Genomic DNA, 21,086 nt, shown 5'->3' with positions numbered 1-21,086 from the left:
CATTGAAGTAATGTGTAATCGTTATAGACTGAAGACGCTTGCATGCTGATGAAGCATTTGTTCTCATACCCTTTTGTAAGCCCTGCACAGTTAGTTTTCAGCAGCTACCGCCGAAATAAAAAAAAAAAGAATGTATCTAAATAAATCGCACATAAAGGCTTGTACTCTTAATTGTTGCGCCGTTTTGAGTCAAAGATGACCCGAACTTTTTGAAGGGGACAGATAATGGAAAATTAAATGTTTGTATAAAAATAATTAGGTCTCTGGAGTGCCTACCCACTCATCATATGTAAAATTAAAGAACCAAGTAAATCATTAGTTGTCGATTTTGCCATTGGAACAGCAGTATGCGGCGCGGGGTAAGCCAGATCCGCACTGCACTGCATGAGCCAGAGCCGCCCCTAAAATGAGCCAATTTCGCCATGGGGGAAGGCTTGAAGGATAATTACTCACATGAGGTGAATCCATCCTGTGTAAGGAAATCATTTAAAGCTCACGATATCTATTACAATGACGATTACATATTTCAAGTGACACAATTCCGGAATAGACACTCCTAAGTCTTACATGGGTATTAAAGAAAGACAAAGAGGAAATTAAATTGAGATGACCAAAGCACTTAATTACCACTGTTATCTTAGTCTTTATTTTGTCACAATTGCATGTCAAATATATATACGTCTATGTGACATATATTAGATGACATATACTGTATAATTTCATTTTTTTACAATAGAGAAACAACATAGAGACACACTATTTTGGTTTCTAGGTAGAAGCTCCCTTTAAATAGTGGTGTTCCCCCCCACCCCCCCCAAGTTTAGCTCTCACTCACAGTTTGTTGTCCTGTTATGAATTTATTCACAATGTGTGCTTGTTTGGATCATGAGTTGGCGTATTTTAAATTTTTTGTCGTTGTGTCCTTTGCAGTTCAAGCTGTTCGTCAAACGGCCGCCAATATTGGTCCATGTGCCCACACAGATGGTCCCACCTGCCAAACAGCAAAGGTATTGGGACCGACTTCTTTGAAACTTTGCAAAGTGAATCCAATCAACTCGAATTTCCGTTTCCTCTGCAGATGGCCGAAGGGCCGTTCGGGTCCTTGATTGAGGTATAACCTTGGCCCGCCGTCTTTAAACCTCGGATTCCAGTGCCTGTTTGCTCTTTGGCGGAGTACCGGCCACTTTGTCCAATCCCGGCCTTGATAGCACCCCCGCGGATGATGTGAGAACCCGAAGACTCCGTCACAGGACTAGAAAGTTTTTTCTGCTTTAATGCCTGATCGAGTTCTATGGTCATTTCAACGGAGGAGGAGGAGGAAGAGGGTGTCTGAGGGCAAACACTAATGGGCACAGCACTCTCATAGGGAGGAGAGGAAGGGCTGCCGGTGGGGACGAGACGCCCCTCTGTGTTCTGGTCAGTCGTATCCAAACGCCGTCCCTCAAGGTCGCACGCCTGCAGCGAGGGGATGATGGGAACAGAACGGGTGCGCAGCGAGGGCGGGGGGAAGCTGCGTCCCTTATCCAGGCGAGTGCAAGGCACCTCGGTCCATCCCTTTCTCGCGGCAAAGTGAGAGGTCCTGCTGAGGAGGCCGCCGACCTTTCCCCCGCTCGGATCACACCTTGAGGCGGGAGGGAATGAAATAGGAATTAGAGAACAAGTCATTATGATGGTGACCTTTACACCGCATCAGATATTTCTCATAAAAAGTGCCAGGGTGCGGTAATAAAGCTGCTTTTCTCCTACAAAACAACACGATCTCAGCAATCTTATCTCTGTTTAATTATTCATAATCTATGTTTCTAGATGAATGTTGAATCAGAATCATCTTTATTTGCCAAGTACGTCCAAAAAACACACAAGGAATTTGTCTCCGGTAATTGGAGCCGCTCGAGTACGACAACAGACAGTCAATTGACAGAGAACACTTTTGAGACAAAGACATTGAGAAAAACAGTCACTGAGCAACAAAGGGTTGCTAGTTATCTGGTAATGCCGGTACATTATTTATTTTTTTGACAATTGTGCAAAAGAGTCCTCTCGCACTTAGAGCAGTTCGAATGACTAATATTACAATAGTCCGGTGCAATGACCTCGCCTTAAGATGGGTAAACATACCAACAATTAGTTTTGCGAGTTTTCCTCCCTTTCCGATCAAAGTCAACAAAGTCACAGTTATCGGCTGTCTAAGAGGCCCGCCGCACACCGAGCAATGCGGCCAAAGGCAACTGAAGTGGACTATGGCAATCTGAAACGATTAAGTACAGCATACAGTTTGACGTGTTGCAATGGAAAAAATGGCAACCTTGTATTGGGTTTTGAAGCTCCACATACAATGTACTGTACAGTAGTATTTTATATTGAACCACAAAAACATGGTGCGATTGTCAAGGAAGAGGTGGAAGGCCAAAAGGAGAATAAAAGGGTGAGAATAAAGGAGGATGTGTGGATATTTTGAGAGGCTGTTGGCAATGATCAGCGCCGCATTTGTGGACTGTACCTGTGAATTTGAGATTTTGCGCTTTGCCTTGCAGCCACAGGTACATATGAAATCACAAATATTGGTTTCGGCTGCGTCGCTCAGTGTCCGGCGTGCTTAAAAGATTATTCTGATCAAGTATCCTGGAATGTGGGGTCAGTAAGCATGATTTCTCCTTCCCAATCTGCTCGGAAAACAGTCGCGGCTGACAATCAGAAATATTTACGATCCCAAAAAGTTTGGGCCAGTCACTCTGTGTAATTGTGACATGAAACGGAACAATGGCCAATTAGGAAGATAGCTGAAATTGTTGCCGGGAACTTTCCTCTTCTTTGTATTTTACGGCAGTCTGAATGCCTTGTGCCACCACACAGCCTCTCACAGGTCAGAAACTATTAATTAACTAGAAAGTACTCGTGAAGATATGGTAATGTGCTTGGTGTGCTGTGTTGGTCAATTCAAAAAAGCACTTCCTTACACACCAAGCTTGCCTGGGCAACTTAAGTAAAAGCGAAAATAATTCTGTGTTCTCAGTGTTGTTTTTTTAGGAATAGCTTGTGGAGCGCCTTGACATTCTCGACCATTCTTCTTAGGTGTGCTGTGTTGGTCAATTCGTCGCATGTCGCATTCAAAATTTTAAATCGGTTAATATGTTAAAAATCGGTAATAATGACTCGTGAATGGGACTGATTTACCTGCAAATCATTGTGAAATGTCTGTTGTACTCCCACTGAAAAGCAGCAAAGAACTAATCGAGAGTTGAGAAGTTGGTGTGCACCAGAGTTAATGCTGTTCCCCGGTCCTGGGTTCACATTTAGATTTACCCCCGTTTGAGGAGACAGCCGCTGTTATTGCCAGCCTTCAGAGACTGTTTGTACCATAACCAAGTTTATGTAATTGAATTACTTCCCCACTCCCCTTGGTATTAGAAGGGGAAATGCAAGCTGGAGGTAAATCCGGCAGATGAAAACATATCTAAAAATAAACCCAATTGCAAAGTTGCCTTCAGTTCTGTTCTTATCGGCGACGGGTAAATATGTTTTGATGCTGGATAATAAAAGTGACAACGCTCAGCGGGTGATTTGTTGTCTCGAAATGGGAAAACGTGGAGGGGCACTTCCCGAGTTGCTGCGCCACGCTCAACCCTGTTTTTACACTCGCTGTCTTTATCTTCCCCTTTTGCTGCACTATCGTCACAATCTCCCCTCACTTTACCTCCCCTCATCCCACCATCCACCTCCCACTACTCCTATCCAGAGATGAGACTATGTATCCATGGCAACTGGGAAGAAGGGAGGAGGGTGTTGGGGAAGTGGGGGCTGCTCTGAAGCTTGGTGTTGTATGTCTGCTCAGTCCAGAAATAGGTCACTTTAACCTGCTAGAGGACAACCAATCAACGGGTGGAACTGTATTGACGGCTAATGAGATTGAAATGTATTCAATTGACTAGTTGAGCTTAAATTGCCTGGAGCTCATTTGTTTTTCCTCGAGTGGACATATCTAGTAACCAGGGTATTCTGCAAGTTAAGTAAGATCTGGTCCATGAAATTTGAAGTCGTAAAGCAAGACTCAATCCCCTAGAGCATTCATGGAAATGTCATCAGAAGCACTGCAGAACATGACTGCGAGTGTCTGTTGAGTGACTGATGAGAGCACATTTCACACTAATTCTCTTTCAAATGAAGACAAAAGCCATAACCTCAATTGGGGATATGCCGATTCTGGGATGGAGAACTGCTCGGCTATGTGAAGCTTTGTTTAAAAAAAAAAAAAAAAAAAAAAATGTTGGAAATAGGTCACATAAAGAGTTTGTCAGCAGGCAGTGTTATCTTTCGAGTTGCCGTGGCGTTCAATCAGACCAGCGTGCTAACAGGAGCACCGCGAGGGACACCGCTGCTTGCTTTAATGACAGGCGTTTTTGATAAAGTTGCACAGTCTGACAGCAAATTAGGTTGTTTCTGAGAGACACGACTAAAAGCACTTCCTTACACACCAAGCTTGCCTGGGCAACTTAAGTAAAAGCGAAAATAATCCTGTGTTCTCATCGTTTGTTTTAGGAATAGCTTGTGGAGCTCCTTGACATTCTGGATCATTCTTCTTAGGAAGTGCTACATAACCTACTTTAATCTTATTACATGTGCCAAGTGAGACGGTTACTGTAGCAGAGTTATACAAAAATGACATCACCAATTTTTGGTGAATTGTCCATTGGTGTGATTGGTTGATTGTTTATATGTGCCCTGTGATTGGCTAGTCTGGCAATCTTTCCGCTTTGCCTTGGCCGAGGTCTGCACGCTAATGGGCGCCCAGAGACTGAGGAATCGTAATGTAAATCTTGGCAAGTTTGGGTTTCGGTTGAACATCTTAATAAATAGCCAACCCCTTGCATGTCTCGGAATATGGTCATCCGGATTTATGTAGTAGTAGGTCAGAAATGAAACATCTTTATTTCCTTCTGCAACTACATCTGGGGAAAAGGGTCAAGTTGGTTTTGCATAATTCCAGCGAACAAACTGGCATGGTCCTCAGAATAATGGCTGAAATTTTGTATTTGGTTCTTAATCCGGATCCAAACCAAATACTCAATTCACCCACTTTTGATGACTAAATTCTGAGGTGAGACTTCACGAGACTCCAGTGGAGACCATCCCCGTCCAAGATAGAAAGTCTAAGCGATTTCAGCCTCCCCTTCCCTACTTTTAACCAGCTGCTGAATATTATCTTGCAATAAAGTAGGACAAGGCGCTGTCCTGACTTGAGATCTGCGTGAGCACGAAAGCTTCTGAAATCAATCTCGTCAACGTCGGACATCCAATATGTGACTCCGCTGCACCTTTTGTCCAAAATGAGGCCACTTTAACCTCACTCGATCAGGTAGATCTGGCAGGCGATTATGTAAGGCCAACGAGATTGGAAATGTTTAACGAAACAAATTCTTCTCTCCCGAGGAAATAAGAATGTGATTTTATTGCTTGGACCTCACAGATTTGGCTTTTGTGAGAATTTGTTTTTGTACTTGTGAGATGTAGTTTAACACAGTCCCACTTCAAATCAAATGTCCCTCAGCTCTTTCAGAATTTGACCAAAATATGGTTTTATCGAGTCTAACAGATCGAAGTACCAACCAGGCCTGACCCTGCTAAATTTGCGAGATGTGAAGAGATTGGACATTTTTAGAGTCGCATGGCCAACAAAACCTTTTTCTTTCTATAAAACGAATTCATTCTACAATTTTTTTAAATTATTGTACAATTAAAACTATCTTTAAAATTAAAACTCTTTAGATTTTAGAGTAGATTTAATTTAGATTTAGTTTGTCAAAGATTATGAAGTTTTTCTCCTAAAGAGACGGCTCTTCTTCTCTGTAAAATTAGGATTATGTTAGCTCGTAAATTCTAACATTGTTCTCACGATACGATATTTTCTTGAAATTAAAAGTATTCTCATGAAGTATTTTTTTCTCAAATTAGAATTTTTTTCTCATAATACTATGACTACATCCACAAAAAACTATGAATACTTTGAACTTTTTTTTTTTATTTACATATTTTTCTCAATTGCAACCTTTCTCATAAAATTATGACATTGATTTCTCGTAACATTTCAACTTTAGTTGTCATAAAATAAAAACTGAACATTTCATTGTTTTTACACATGAACTCAAGTTAAAAGCCTGGCTAATCCATTCTAGGGTAATTTGTAATTCACCCATTTTCTATGGGAAAAAAAGAAATTGTTTGGAATTGTGAAACTGATTGTATTCGACCCTGATTGTTTGCATATCGCTTATTGTTTTGAAAGACTTTAGACAAATGAAAACATTTTGGTCATGTTGGAACTCTCTCTTATCTGTTAATTAGCATCTGCACTGTTGTACGTCCGCCCCGGATCGAGAAGCACTGCAGATAAAACACGAAGTAGGAGGCGGAGTGCGGGCAGCGCGCGGCGCTGCCACTCTCCGGGTTGGCCAGTTATCAGGACGTGCCCCCGCATTCGGGATCAACGCTGTTCTCCCGATGAATTGTGACAGCGAGACCTGAAGGAGAACTCACAGGTTCAGATTTCATAAACAGTTTATACCGAGGCCGACAAATTATCCCTCTCCCACTGCTGCTTAACCTCCCGACTCCAGCTCCTGATGTCACCCACTAGGCCACGCCCCTTCAAGGCACACATCCAAGCTACCACAGTACATGCAGTAATTGCATTTTTACACAACCAGTTTAATTCTTTACATTATTTTTTATGTTTTATTTGGTTTTTATCCAATAGAGTGCTATATTCCTTTATTTAAAGCACGTAACAATTTTATTTTGTTTTTGGGTGGTCTGGAACATGTTAATTCATTTCAATGGGGAAAACTGACTTCATATATGGAATAAATTAAACATCGAACGGTACCACTATAATAACGGACGGAAATTCTTCAGGTGATTTAACAGGAAGTTGCAAGAGTCATGGCAAGAGAAAAGTTAAAGTAGTTTGACGTGACAACAAAAACATTTTGAGGGGGGGGGGGGGGGGGGGGGGGGGGGGGGGTGATGTCAGCGGCCTCTCCTGAGCCCATCCGCTGGACCGACTGATTGAGTTTGACATTGACGTGTCGGACTGAGATTTAAAAAGACAACCGCTCAGGTGTTATGAGGGTCCGGGTCATGTTGGAAGGTCTTGTTTTATTTTGGAGGGCAGCATCGTGGCCAGCTGCCTCACGAACCGAATGGAGTCCTGTCGTGTTTTCAAGTGTTTCAGATCTTAGCACTTTGTCATCCAATGTTTAACATACATCATGCGTGTAACGTGACCAGCGTCATATAGCCATTCGTCAGTGGCTTTGATGAGATGCACTTCACCACTTTTTACATAGAAAGCCATCTGTTCATCTGTACTAATATGAGAATAACAATATACATATCATCTGTGTCGGGTGGAATCCTCGCATCGGCAAAATCACGTTTCAGGAAATTTATCACGTAGTCGATTCAAATAGTAGGACACGGCGCTGGTGCCAGCCGACCACATCAAAGCCTGCGCTCACTACGCCCCCCCCCCCCCCCCCCTTCACCCGACATAAAGTCTTAAATACTTCACAAAAGCAAAACGACTATGGTTACATCATCTTTTATTCGCCATCAATTGTCAATTAATCGATTAATTGTGACACCAACAGACTTACACAAATGTATCACACCTATTTTCACTCATTACTGTCTAAAAAAAACATCCATCTTTCAATCTTGAGGCGAAATAATGCCGCACGGCTCCCGCAGAGTGAGGGAAGAGGTTTTACAAACACTTCTCAGACAGTTCAGCGTTAATAGTTAATCATTTTCAATGCTATAAATTGGTTAACAATGCATAGAAAAAGCAGACGACGTGGGAACAGACTTATGAGGTTTCATTCCGACAGCGACTATAAACAGTACAGTGGACCCCCGCAACTTGACCGAGCCAGACCGTGAATAGCAAAAATCTGCAGGTAATTGACAACCATTATACATGTTTTGTCTTAGTTTTTTAAAATGTTTTTTAAACCTAAAAAAAGTCTTGAATAAGCGGAAATAATTTAAGCTAAGCATTTTCGGGGTTGGTTCTACTCCCAAAAAGAAAAAACAAAAACAAAAAAGGGGAAAAAAAAAAAATAATCCCAAAATTTGAAAAACTCAATTGGAAAAAAAGCATGGAAAAAAAAAACTTTCACCTATCTGCAGATTTAATTTTTTTGTTTTTTGTTTGGTGGTGTACTGTGAGATTTTTATAATAAAAGTTGTGAAACACTACTCAAGAAAGAGGCTGAACGGCAAATCCAAGTTTACCTCCTCAAGAACTCCAGGTCGGCTGGCTCCTCCTCCAGCAGGTGCTTGTAGACGTGAGCGGACACTCGCGAAGCCTCCGCCAGATTGGACGGCAGCTTCAACTTTCCTCTGGAAACGGCCGGCGTCCTGAAATGACTGGTCTCTTTCCGTCTCAGGGCCGGACTGAGAGAGAGGGAATTGCTCCTGGAAGCACAGAAGGCAAAGAGAAAGCGGCAACGGCAGCAGCGTGGATGAATATCAGCGGTTTAACATAGTAAGGCACGCGGGCGCACAGATTCACTAATCCCTTGTAAAATCTTTATCTCTTCCTTGTTTGGACTGACCTTTCGGCTCCGCGCCCAAGTAGAGGCGGCCGAAATTTACAATGTTCATAAAAAAACAAGGCAGGGCTATGTGTATCATGTGAAACAGATGTCATTTACCAGTTATACCTTTTATTTGCATAATAATGCAGTCATGATTCAGACAAGGAAAGAAAAGGAAAGAGAAAGAAGGGTGAGGGAGGCTCATCAAGTGTTGTCCATGGCTTTGCAGGCGGTCATAAATCAAAATGGCGAGCATGCTGCCGGTGGCACGGCAGGAAACGTCGAAGAAGGTCATTAGGAGGTTGAAAAAAAAAATTTCTCTTTCTAATGCAGAATCACGATGATTGAGGAATTTATGAAGCGTTTTTGTTAACACAGGGGGAGAATAAAGACTTTTCATCATCATTTTGGATTCTTTTGTATAGGTTTTAAGGAAAAGTATTGCGCTTCTTGGGCTGAAGGAGCTTTGCTGAAACTATGGCAGAATATCCACCTCTGGAAAGTAAAAAAAAAAAAAAAAAATTGCTAACAACTGGGCATAAGACTAGCAAACAGAAACAAGGCAAAGGGATCTCAGGCAGCTGACGGGATTCAGAAGCGACGCGGAATTTGCAAAATTTCTGCTGGACAGGTAAGCTTATCACATCTTTTTAATTTAAGAAAAAAATTGATAGTACCTTTCAAAAAAATACAACACGTGCTACCAACGTAGCAGCCGCGGCTAACGTTGCCTTGTTCACAGTCGTCTGAAAATAACTTCTTCCTTGCAAAAATGTTTTTCGTTCGAATTGCATTAAACAGACACGCCACGCTTGTGATTTACCTAAAACAAGCCGTTGTTAATGCCTCATGGGACTTTTGAGGAGCACAATTTCCAGGTACAACATTTTCATTCTTGCTTCATCATGCGGCACTTTAGTCTTTTTTTCCTGCAAGCTCTTTTATTTGTGTTGAACCGCAGTAGCAGGATGTAACAATATCCTCAGAGTTGAGGTGAAAAACAAAACAACCAACCCGGCGTTCTCTCAGCATGATATTTGGCAGCGAGGACATCGAAGTCGAAGAGTAGTTTACGTGCAAAACTTTCCGGCTCGTCTGTGAGCGGAATCTCTCGCAGTTTTGAAGCAAAAAATAAAAAATACAATAAAATGAATCAATAAATACAATAAAACCGAGCTCATCTACAGTTGTTCAACCATCTTTGATTGTGCATTGTGTTGAATAACTATTGTTGCAGACACCTCTAGATGTCTAGAGATGATAAAATAAAGAACTAGGGTCCTTCCAAAAGAAGCGCATTGCCAAAAACAAGCGTCCCGATGTGACCTGCTTGCCAGTGGAATTAATCCTGCGTATTATCTGATCACTTGTTTCATGCGTTTTACTGAACAAACCAGAGCCAAGTGCGATGTTCCCAATAAATATTTGTACGCACTAAATTTCACTTCATCGATTAGTCCTCACGAGTTCTTCATAATTCAATTTATGACATTCAAATGTTCAGGCGGCCCAACGCGCCGCACCATCGACCGGTGGCGTCGCCATGATTACGCATCGACTTGGAAAGCATTTACACGCGTCAAACTTTCTAGCCGAAGCGACTCAGGAGGAGCGGCATGACGTGAGCAAGCGAGAGGTTTTTATTCACCACGCATCGCACTTTTGAAACGATTGATCGAGGCAGTCATTGATCTGGACGTTTTCTCCGCCGGGATATATGTTATAAGCCCGAGGAACAAACAAGATGAGCCGAATTGTTCTTCTTGTACAGACACGCCCATAAAGAAGAGTTGTTTTCTACCTTTATTTTACTTTTTACCTCTGTAACTATGCACCACATTGCACTGCTTTTCCATTTTATACAGAGGAGAAATTCAGCTGCAAAATTAATGGGCGAATCCGCAAACAGTGTCTGGGGGGCATTTCTTTATTGTGGATGAGGGAGGCGTCTATTGGTTAGAGGCCTTTATTTGGCATAATATACAACATTGTTTCCAGTCTATTACCATTTAGGACTATTATGGATAAATATAGCGCAAAAAAAAAAGAGCAGAGGAAGATAGAGTGGAACAAATACGTCTGCTAGCTCCCTGGAACATAAATATGAACGCACACAACATTGGATCCATAGTTAAAATTGTGATAAAGTTGTTACATCCTAAAGTGAAACTTGTATTGTTGGTGCCAAGGGCTTCTCAAACTGCGGTCTGGGGATCCCCCAGGTGTCTGCATGCTGTGACTCGGGGGTCCACAAAAATAATTTGCAATAAATTAGGTTGTATCATTTAAAACATTAAAAAATAATAAAATAAAATAAAAAAACGTGCATACTTACAAGTGGTCACAGGCAGCCAGTGGGAAAAACTAAAAACTTATACCAATTACTCCTCCCCATGTTAGCTTGGAGCCAATTAAAAGCTCTGATATGATACATATGGTACATAACATCACATACATCTTATATCCCTGCAATAATAGTCTTTTTTTAAAGAACAAAAGGCTTATTATTTCAGGAATAAAGTCCTATTCTTTTGTAATTTTCGTAACTAATTTGTTGACTATAACTAAGACTTTTTTAAGACAAAAAAAACTTTTTAATTCCTATGGCATTTAGTCATTCAGTTAGCTTTGTCTCAGCATCTATGTTACATATTGAAACTTTTTAAACTGTAACAATTTTTACACACAGGCGTTGGGTGTACTAGAGGCTCAGAGACCGTGGGTAGGTGTGAAGGATGTGTGCATCTTTTATCATTTATTTTGTGAAGCACTTTTTAACTCATTCACTGCCAGCCCTCCCAGTTAACATGGATATTTGACTTCTAAAGCCGTCAATGGCAGTGAATGTGTGCATGAATGTTGCTATATAAATCAAAATTTGATTTATTGATAAGTGTAGGAGTGGCTGGTTGACCAGTTAAGGGTGTACCCTGCCTTTTGCCCAAAGTCAGCTGGGATAGGTTCCAGCTCACCTTCAATCCTAGTGAGGATAAATGCTACAAAAAAAAAGGATAGCTGGATGGATTATGAGGGGGTCCTTGGAAAGAAGTTTCCTCCGTAAGGAGTGCCTGCACCCCAAAAGATTTATAGTATTCCCCAAAAGACAATAATAGGCACTAGTATGGTAGTTTCACTGCTATATATATCGGAGTAAACTGTTCCGTGGTTGTTGTCTTCACTCAGGAAATACACTTAGTGTGGGACGGGTACGCTTTGGGTCTCGCTGACAGCTTTTTATGAGGCTTTTTATCTCCGATGGCTCACTGTGTGCTGTGGTTACTCGGGTCAATAGCCAAAAACATCTCCAAATCATCCATCAGAGTCTAATTCAGCTCCGCCTCGTCCGACTCCGACAAGCAGAAACAAATGATTGACTGTTCGCTGCCCGGGATGAAACACCTGCGTGACATCACATTGTCACCGCCCCCCCTCCCCCCCCCACCGGGTCGAATTTGATGCCTGTCAGGCAACGGCCTCCAATCACCAACACATCCTGCATGTCCTTGCTTTATCACGCCCAAAGCTGCACTCATCAGACCGACTTTAAATAAACGTGTGCCGCTTTATGCACCGTCTTGTCTTATTTGCATCCCATTACGTGGCAGATTTACGGCCGACTTTCCAGAGCTGCCCATAATTAGGACAACAGCGATAGATCAAGTAGAAAGCAGACATTTACCGTCACTCATTTCTGGTGATTTGCCAGCAGTGAGTGCAAGCAGCCCCCACGGGAGAAATTTTGTTCTGGCTGCCTGACATGAATGTCATTAAGCGTCAGAGTGCGTCAGCAGACGTTTCATGAAAGAAAAAAAAAACAGATATTTTTTTTCTGTTGACTTATCAGACGAGGTTATTGTTGCTCGCTCCGCATCACACTCACCCTTGTCCCGCTAGCTATGTTTACAAAGCACAACCTCCTCCGAGATCCTCTGTAGCCGAAATGTTGCATTATGTCATATGAAGCAAGCTTCACTGTACATTTTTTTTGTTCTTTCCCGCTGCGGGGATGTTTACTCTTTTCCAATTGTTGTTTCCTAATGATTTGTAAAGTGTTGTTTAACAAAACTTAAATATAATATTGTGGAAATGCAGTAAATTAAAGACGAGGAGACGAGAACCAGTCATGCCACTTTACTCTCCACATACAAACTGTTTTCCCATCAAACAGCTAACCACTCCCTTTGACGCCAACAACTCCCTTGAAGATACATGCCCCTGGTGAATGTCTCCCTCTTGTGGGTCACCACAATTTGAATATATAATTTTTTCCCCATTGAAATGACTGGAAATACCATTAATCGGTTATAGCCTCCCCCCAAAAATATATATTTTATAGCATTTTTAACTTCAATTCAATGGATATTGTGCTGCTCCTTCTGGAGTGCGCATCTTAAGCCCCCTGGGGGCAGTGTAATACAAACATATTGATATACAGTACATGGCGGCAGCTCCTCAGTAAACTGCAATAATATTAGTCGTTCTTCGCAGGGGATAAAGAATATATGTGAGTATTATTATATAGCTGTCATGTGTTATTCCACTGTTTGTGCTCAAATATCTGTGGCTTAGAGTGTTATAACATTGCAACACCGATGCTATTGGTTACCCCACCGATGATAGTTTGCATTTTGTAATAGCATTAAGCTAGCAGAACTTTCAAAATTAGGGGCTCATATAGCTGGTAACTTGTATCTTATATTATTATATTTATGTAAATATGTAATTAGTCATAGGTCTGGGGTATTGGACAAGCTACAAAACAAGCTTGAAAATCCATAAATTTGACAAAGACAAAGCTAGATCCATTTCAAATGTAAATATTAGCTACCACTTGACCATATATATATATATATATATATATATATATATATATATATATATATATATCCGTCACAATTGTATACATCATCTGTTTATTGTCTAAAGGTCACACATAGCCATATGGCAGGTTGATTGCATTCGCCCGTGCATGCGAGTGTGAGTGATGTGAGAGGATTTTCACCTGAAGCGTTTCCCTTTCGACTGTGCTCTGCTGAGAATGGGCGGCGATATTCTCGACGCTCCCGGCGCCGCGTTGGCAGGGCACCCGAGGGTGCCGCAGCTCTGTAAAGGAGACACAATGTGATTGTCATAAATGCATGCTGGGGTTAACTTGAAGCAACACTGGCGAATATGACCTTCAAAAGAACAGCTGCTAAATCATTGTGATGATCCGCTAGCTTGCAGCAATGACAATATTGTCCTTGTCATCCTTCGCAATCAAAATATTTGAGGACCAGCCTGGACACTGCCTTTGTAGTACAGTGAACTCCTGCTTATTTGGGACTAGCTATTCAATTTATTTTTCTGTGGACCGATTCCCAGCTAAGTGCTGAAAAACTCACCTGCCACAAGATGGCGCCAAATTCCTAAAAGTAGTAATTGGTGTCAAGGAAGTATGTTGAAGTGATACATCTCGACTGAGAGACTGACATTATTGTATGTCGAGGAGGAGTTTAGCCTGGGTTGTTAAAGAGAATCTTTGCCACATTTGCATGTGCATTTTATTTCAAAGTAATCTGTAAACCCCTTATTTTTGTAGGGTAATGTAGGATGAGTTTGAAATAAAATGTTTTGGTGTCATGGTTTGTGGTATTTTTCATTTTGAAGCAAATGTTTGTCTTTTTTAAAAAAAAACATTATTTTTTACTATATTTACTTTATTACTTTTGTCTTTATTAGAGTGAACTAATAATGTTTTTGGACATTGTGGTCACACAACTGACATAAGTAGACAGTCCTCATTAAGGCCTGTAATTTGAGCTACAGTATGACTCAATGTGATTTGTTGCAAAATGTGTTTTGACCTTATTATAGTGATCAAATCATGGTTCGGGACATTGAGGGTACATATCAGGGCAAAGTTATGACATATCTGGAAAGTGCTCATCAAGGACTTTAATTTGAAGTATGCTTCAGTGGTTTGTTGCTATATGATTTTTTTTGGCCTGATTACAGTGAACTGCACTGCGGAAAGATAAAAATAAGGGTTTATTTTAAGACAATTGTTTGAGACATCCGGTCATCATTTCATTTACAAACGAATATCACATTCACACAAGTGTGAACTGCCTTTTGGTACGATTAAAAATGGCTCATCATAATGAGGAACACTGACAAACTAAGCATATATTTTGATAGCCATCATTAAAGGCTTGAATATGATGAAATGACGTTTCTTGCATGTTATAGGAAATCGTTGGGTCGATAAAACAGTACTCACAGTTATATATTCTTTGTCCTCTCCGTAGAGCAACTAATAGTGCTGTATTGATGAGCTGAGACGCCTCAATAAACAGTATATCCGTCTATCTCAATCAAATTCACTTTGGTCAGCTTGTAAAATAAAAAAATAAATAAATCAAACGCACATTTACCAAAGATGGATGGATGGATTTGAATTCAATTACACTTCTGAACTGTAGAGGGAGCCCTGGAGCACAATAAATCCAATTTTTCGTCAATACTGATTTCATACAGCTCATCTTGGCCCATTTTGAGCAACGGTCCAAATAAAAACATGCTGCAAGTGATGTAAAATGGCAGAGTGAAAGAGCTTGGGGGTAAATACATAATGTGGAAAGAGAGTGGAGTATCAGCGCACTCCATAAGGTTTATGTCCTCTGTCAGGGAGAGGAAGCTCTCTCTGCCTGGCGTATTCCCCCATGCTCAGGCGCTGTCTTTAATTACACTTTACATTTTAAAGCTCAGATTAGAAGGGGACCCTTTGTGCATCGAGCAGCACACTGGCCCTCGCAGACAACAATTAATCCCACACAAGATTACGTTAATGGCTCCCCCGCCCCGCTCTCCGTTCGTCTTTTCCCTTGGTCTTATCAAAATGAACAACATTATCTGTCGGCAATCCCTGGGAAGCACCCGCAGGAGCGCCTCGGTGAAAATCAGGAGATAATTCAGTTATTCTGCAAACACGACTTGCTGCTTTGCCCCTTTTCTTTCTCTCGGGTTTGTATAGCATTAAAAGGATGTCCCTCGACATTGATTTCTGTGTTTTGAGGGATCCCTTTTTTTTATATACCTAAAGAGATAACAGTATGTCCTCTCTCCAAATTGTGCTATCTTTGTCAGAGGAATACAGGAGAACCATCCACCCATTTTTTCCCCAGGCTTTTTTACCGCTTATCCTGTTCAGGGTCACGGGTGAACTGAAGCCGATCGCAGCCTAATGTGGGAGAAACACGCCACACGCTGGATCGGTCACCAGTCAATCGCATCGAGAAAGCGACACAGAGGGGAAATAGAGTCCGCCGTGTGAACCACAACACTCCCAGTGACAGAGTGGAATATCTAGTCAAACCCTGAAGTTGTTTAATGTGGAACTGGACCAAAAATTACCCCATGAGCTTCGGGGTTCAGTAGCAAATGATAGAGGGTTACAATAAATCGGATATTGTTTTTATATCGCGCTACAATATATATTGTTAAAGAACGCACCTCTAATTCAGAATATCCCCGTGGTTTTCCATCTTAATATTAACCGCGGTTAACTTTTTGTGACTTAGAATGACTGTACAGTTAATAAAGGTTTAAGGATGGTGTCAGTGTGGGTTATTTCTATTATTTCCTCTGAGAAAGGTTCTTTTAAAGCCTGACCAGTGTCTTGGATTCCATTCATAGCTGACAAAATGGAAGATGTTGTTGCAAGGTGTAACCACTTTGTTAACTTGCTGCTACCTGTTTGTTTGTGGCCAGGCTTTTACGACTCTTTTAAAAGCCTTTACAGAATAAGACAACTTGGCGACAACAGCAGGACACAGGGGCCTAATAAAAAGCTATAGACAACCTCTCCATTCAGCCTAGCATTAATCCAGCGCTTGTTTATGGGCCCTTTTTGGATCCTTAAATAAAAAGCAGGGGGATAATTAAGAATTGCGCTCAGCTGCACACTTTTTGCCACTTCCTGGTATCTCCACACTGTTGCATAATCACACACCTGCATGTGCATTTGCAATGCGTAACTGTTGGCGGCATGACCTGTCAAGCTCCACCGGCTGCCATTTCATTAATTATGGAGATACCTACAGAAGCGCTGGTTTCAAGGCTGTCGCTGTCACACCACAGCACTTGCTAAACAAGATGCCAATTAAATTATTCCTGCAGATTCGGCTATATTGTAGCCTCTCTATGGGCATCCTAGATTTCAAATTCAACATAGAAATGTCATCTGAATGTACTCAAAAAGTACAACCCTACTGATTACCTGTTCATTGAAACTCACTGACTGTTTCGCGGGTCATCTGAAAGGTACTGATTTAGTGCCCTTAACACCCGAAGAGCCATTTTTAGATGTATGAAAGGTACAACCAATGATTGTGCTGATTTTTTGACAATGTATGAACTCAATTTATGCACCGTATGTAGATATAATACCATTAGCCTTTGTCCTGGTGAGAAACAAAGTGAATCACATTGAGGGGTTCTAGAACGCACCCCTGTGGAACACCATCCAGTAATGACATTACCAGGTTATTGACTGCTTACCAGAGCTGGGTGTAATCTGCCTTTTGCCTGACAATCAGTTTCTAGTACATTCCCCACCGCCACATTAACCTTATGCTGATGGGACTTTTATTGTCTTGCCTGACCTTATTCCCTAACCCTATTTGGCACAGCAAACCACAGATTGATGCAGTACCCTGATTTCTGACAATGTATGAACCATATTTTAGAGGTTCCAGAACATAACCCGGCGGAACACCATTGTGGCATTCACCAGAAAAAGGGTCCCTGGTTCGTCTGACCTCTGTTTCTTCTTCCAGTCCATTAGTCACCACCACATTAACTATAGGCTGATGGAACTTTAATTTCCTTCCTGACCTCATTTGACACATCTGTGGCACATAATTTTTACATCAGCTCTGCAATCTCATTCCAACAGAGACGTTAATTCACTCTCATCTCTGTCCATTCTCAGGGGCAACAAAGGCCGTTTAATGCGTGAAATTTCCTTTCCATTTGAGTTCCAATCCTTTGAAGGGTAAATTGAACAAATAATTTTTCATATATGACCCCCTCAGGTGTGCAATTCTAAGGTCTATTGGAGTGCACATAGAGGGAGGATTTCCACTGCAATGTTTCCCGATGTGCAATTATGTGAAGCTTTTCCCTTTCTCGGCCACGCACAAGATAAAAGAGAAACAGTGTTATGACATTGTGCTTGAAAAGAAAAAATGAAATAAAGACATTTCCAAGATGGCTGCAAGTTGTGGGGATTGGAGACAAACTGTTGTCTGTGGTCACTTGGTAATCTTACCTCGGACTCTGCAGATCATTTCCTCCTCCAATGTGCTTAAGGTCATTGATCTTTCCCTTCCTCCCTTAAAGCTTCCCTCATACTGTTCTGTTATAGCTTGGTTTCATGTTTGTGTCATCCCCTTCCCCTTGCATCCAACGAGGTTTTAAAGAATTTTTGAGGCCCCCGATGAAAAAGACAGATTGGGCTTTTAAAGTGTTGGTATTGGTTTTGGTGCCAAACGTTTTGCATAGTTGTTTCCAAATTGTTTCTGGAAGGAGAAATTGCTCCGCGCCAAGATGTACATTTAACTTTTTAACACTTCTCGGCTGTCAACTGTTTAGTCGTCATTTCAGATAACACAGTCAAAAAAGCTTTTTAAGAGTCTGCGAATTGAGTTTCCCTGGGTCGGGCTTGCTTTAGGGGTGTTTGTTTCAGAAGAAGACACTGTTGCATTATTGAAGAGCCTCGGTAAGAGTTACATTCAGAGAAGTACTTACGCAAAAGAGATGCAACAAAGCCGACAAACCCGAATTGGACTCCAAATACAACAGGGTCTCCAGTGAGTTTATTGCTTATAAAAAAACAAAAAAACGTTTAGGCCAGCTGCATCTCCCTGCTTCCTTTTCAGCTGCCTCAAACATTAGCAACAGTGCTGATTATAAATGACGAAGCTTGGCACTATTTCTCGTGCAAACAACAAGGTCGCATTTAGAGTCGTGAATGCATTTCGCTAATTGTAATGACGTGAGGATACAGCCTACAATAACGTATGCAGCCCCTCTGCGATGAAAGCCACGGCCACTTCACTTATAAGAGAAGGTTTCTGCCCAATGTTGAGCTTGTCATCTTTCCATTTTGGTTTCATACAGACACACTAAAAACAACTGTTATTATACAGTATGTAAACATGATTATTATAAACATTTTGTTTGTTACCCAAGGCTGTCGGCACTTGGTTCAATTAAACGCTTTCATCATAATTCGACACGATGTTCTGAGTTACAAACATTACGTTCGTTATTCAAGGTTGTCCCCACTTTGTTCATTAAAACAAATTATTGGAGGTCCCCACAAAATATGGTTAGACGTAGAAGAACAGTTCTGGCGGCGAATGGAGATACTTGCTAAAACCCGTTTTCATTGGTTGTTACGCTACAAAGCCGAGAATCGCATTTGGTCAAAAAGTCCTGACGTGAACCTCGGACAGTGACGTTATGCGTTCTAATGTTAAAATTAACCTCTGGCTCATTATGGATTCTCTTCAAAATGTCCTTGTGTCATGTTTTTTTTTTTTTTGGGGGGGGGGGGATGATTATATGGAATGAATAATTAAATCACAATTTAATTTCCTTTCATCCTCAAGAGTCACATTTCGCACAAGCATTCCTGTCCTCGTCCACTTCATGGTTTTTAGCATTTACAAACAACAGATACATAATTCAAATGTAGTGAATAATGCAAAAGCCAGGAGCTAAATGCCATTTATACAACAGTTAGTTCCGACCGAGCAATTTGAATGGACAAAAGTCATCATCTTAATATTGTACAACAGCATTGGGACTTTTAACTTCACATATAAACTCTGCATCATCTGTGTTCAAAACTGTTAATTTGGACTACATTGACGGTCAGTGGTTATCTAACATTACCGTGGGGGGTTGTTAACAGTGTCGAAAAGATGGACATATTTCAAAAACAACATTTGATCTGAAGTATGAATGGTTGCCGTATGAGGACAGAGGCAAGGAGAAAACACCCGGAGATGTCACTGCAAACCTCCAGGGGTCTTCATGGGATTAAATGACCCAAAAATGACACATTAAGTGTACAAACACAAGCAGACCCTCGTCGTCGTGTCACTCGGCTTCATTTTGCATTTCCGGACCACTTCGTGTAACTTCGTCGTGGAGTGCCCACTCAAATACGTGATAGCGTGACGTGACTTGACGTGAAGTGGACTAATTGGCCAACTCTCTCCGTGAAAGTGAAACGGTTAAACAAGCTTCAATTTTGTTCTTTTTTTTGTCAATATCGACGATGAAGCTTTGGCTTGTTAGCATGTCATGCTAACGGCTAACTCCACAGCGAATGGCACGGTTTAATTGCTAAACTACGTGTTGACAAATCGGACTAACTGATTAAATAAACAAACAAACAAATAATTTGATGACAGAATCACAGCCGTAGTGATTTAAATAAAAGTAATACACTCCCTCTCGTGTGATAGTTTCTTATTTATGTATAGTGCACAAGAATGGATTCGGTATCTCCATATTGGCCATTGGAATGTTCAATCGTTTTGATGATGCCATTTGGCACTATTTAGTGAAAAAACTTTTTCAGGAAATTGATAGCATCGATAAGATAAGGATAAACTATAACCTGCAAAGTGTTGAGAACTTGCCTTCTGGAGCGTGTACTGCGTTCTGGAAGAAGATTTGGACATCAGACCGGAGGCGTTGATACCGCAGTCTCTTAAACCGCGACTTTCTGAGAAGTGAGCCTGGAGTTTTTGACGGTGTCTCCTATGGATAAAAATGAAAACAAAAATAGATACATATATTAGAATCCTACAACCTGAACACACTCAATTAGTCAAGTAAATAAAATGGACATTAAAGATGTAGATTGCTACATTAGGTTCTACACTAGCTGCTCGGTAGCTAGTTGCCACCTGGCTGATCAAAAGGTAGCGTCTCGTTTGAAAATTTGATATTGCGCATTAGTTATTGTAATAGACAGAAAAAAAATCTAAATAAATATCATTTCATTTATTACCGTATTTTCCCTCCTGTGAAGGAAACAATGTGATCTTTTAGTTGTGCTTAATGTGAGGCCATTCCTTCCCTTCGGATTCAACTTTGATTGAATTCAATATTAAGTGATTCTTAAAACTTTTGGATTAAATGTTAATTTGCCATTAATAGTTCATCTTCAAAAACACAGGACTGCTAAACTCTCTGCAGTGCTGCATATGAAATGCTTTCTGACTAAAGGGCATGAAAACATGACTGCATTAATTAACAGAAAAACTGTTTTTATACTTCATAGTAATCAAATGTGCTTCAGAATATTGTCAGACTTTCATATGAAAATAATAAACATTGACATGTTTAAATTAGATTTGTTACTAATTAGCCTCCTTTGTGCTGACATCTGATTCCAAGTTTTACCAGAAAAGCTGAATAAACCCA

At 41.0% G+C, this 21,086-nt stretch overlaps 1 protein-coding gene across 3 annotated transcripts in view; it reads right to left on the bottom strand.

Annotated features, from left to right (window-relative positions):
- Positions 1-633: 633 nt before the first annotated feature.
- nrg3b (neuregulin 3b) overlaps positions 634-21,086 on the bottom strand; it is a 237,616-nt gene continuing 217,163 nt past the window's right edge. For all 3 annotated transcript variants that reach the window (XM_061756160.1, XM_061756162.1, XM_061756161.1), the window contains 4 exons: positions 20,297-20,417; positions 13,600-13,700; positions 8,293-8,475; positions 634-1,621 (listed from right to left, as the gene is read on the bottom strand). In XM_061756160.1, the coding sequence (XP_061612144.1) occupies positions 1,051-1,621; positions 8,293-8,475; positions 13,600-13,700; positions 20,297-20,417 (976 nt within the window). In that variant the 3' untranslated portion in view covers positions 634-1,050. The remainder of the gene's footprint in view (positions 1,622-8,292; positions 8,476-13,599; positions 13,701-20,296; positions 20,418-21,086) is intronic.

This window comes from Phyllopteryx taeniolatus, chromosome 19 (genome assembly GCF_024500385.1).
Source record: "Phyllopteryx taeniolatus isolate TA_2022b chromosome 19, UOR_Ptae_1.2, whole genome shotgun sequence".
Taxonomy (NCBI): Eukaryota; Metazoa; Chordata; class Actinopteri; order Syngnathiformes; family Syngnathidae; genus Phyllopteryx; species Phyllopteryx taeniolatus.
The sequence above is the reverse complement of the archived record's forward strand: the minus strand, read 5'-3'. Positions and strand labels throughout refer to the sequence as shown.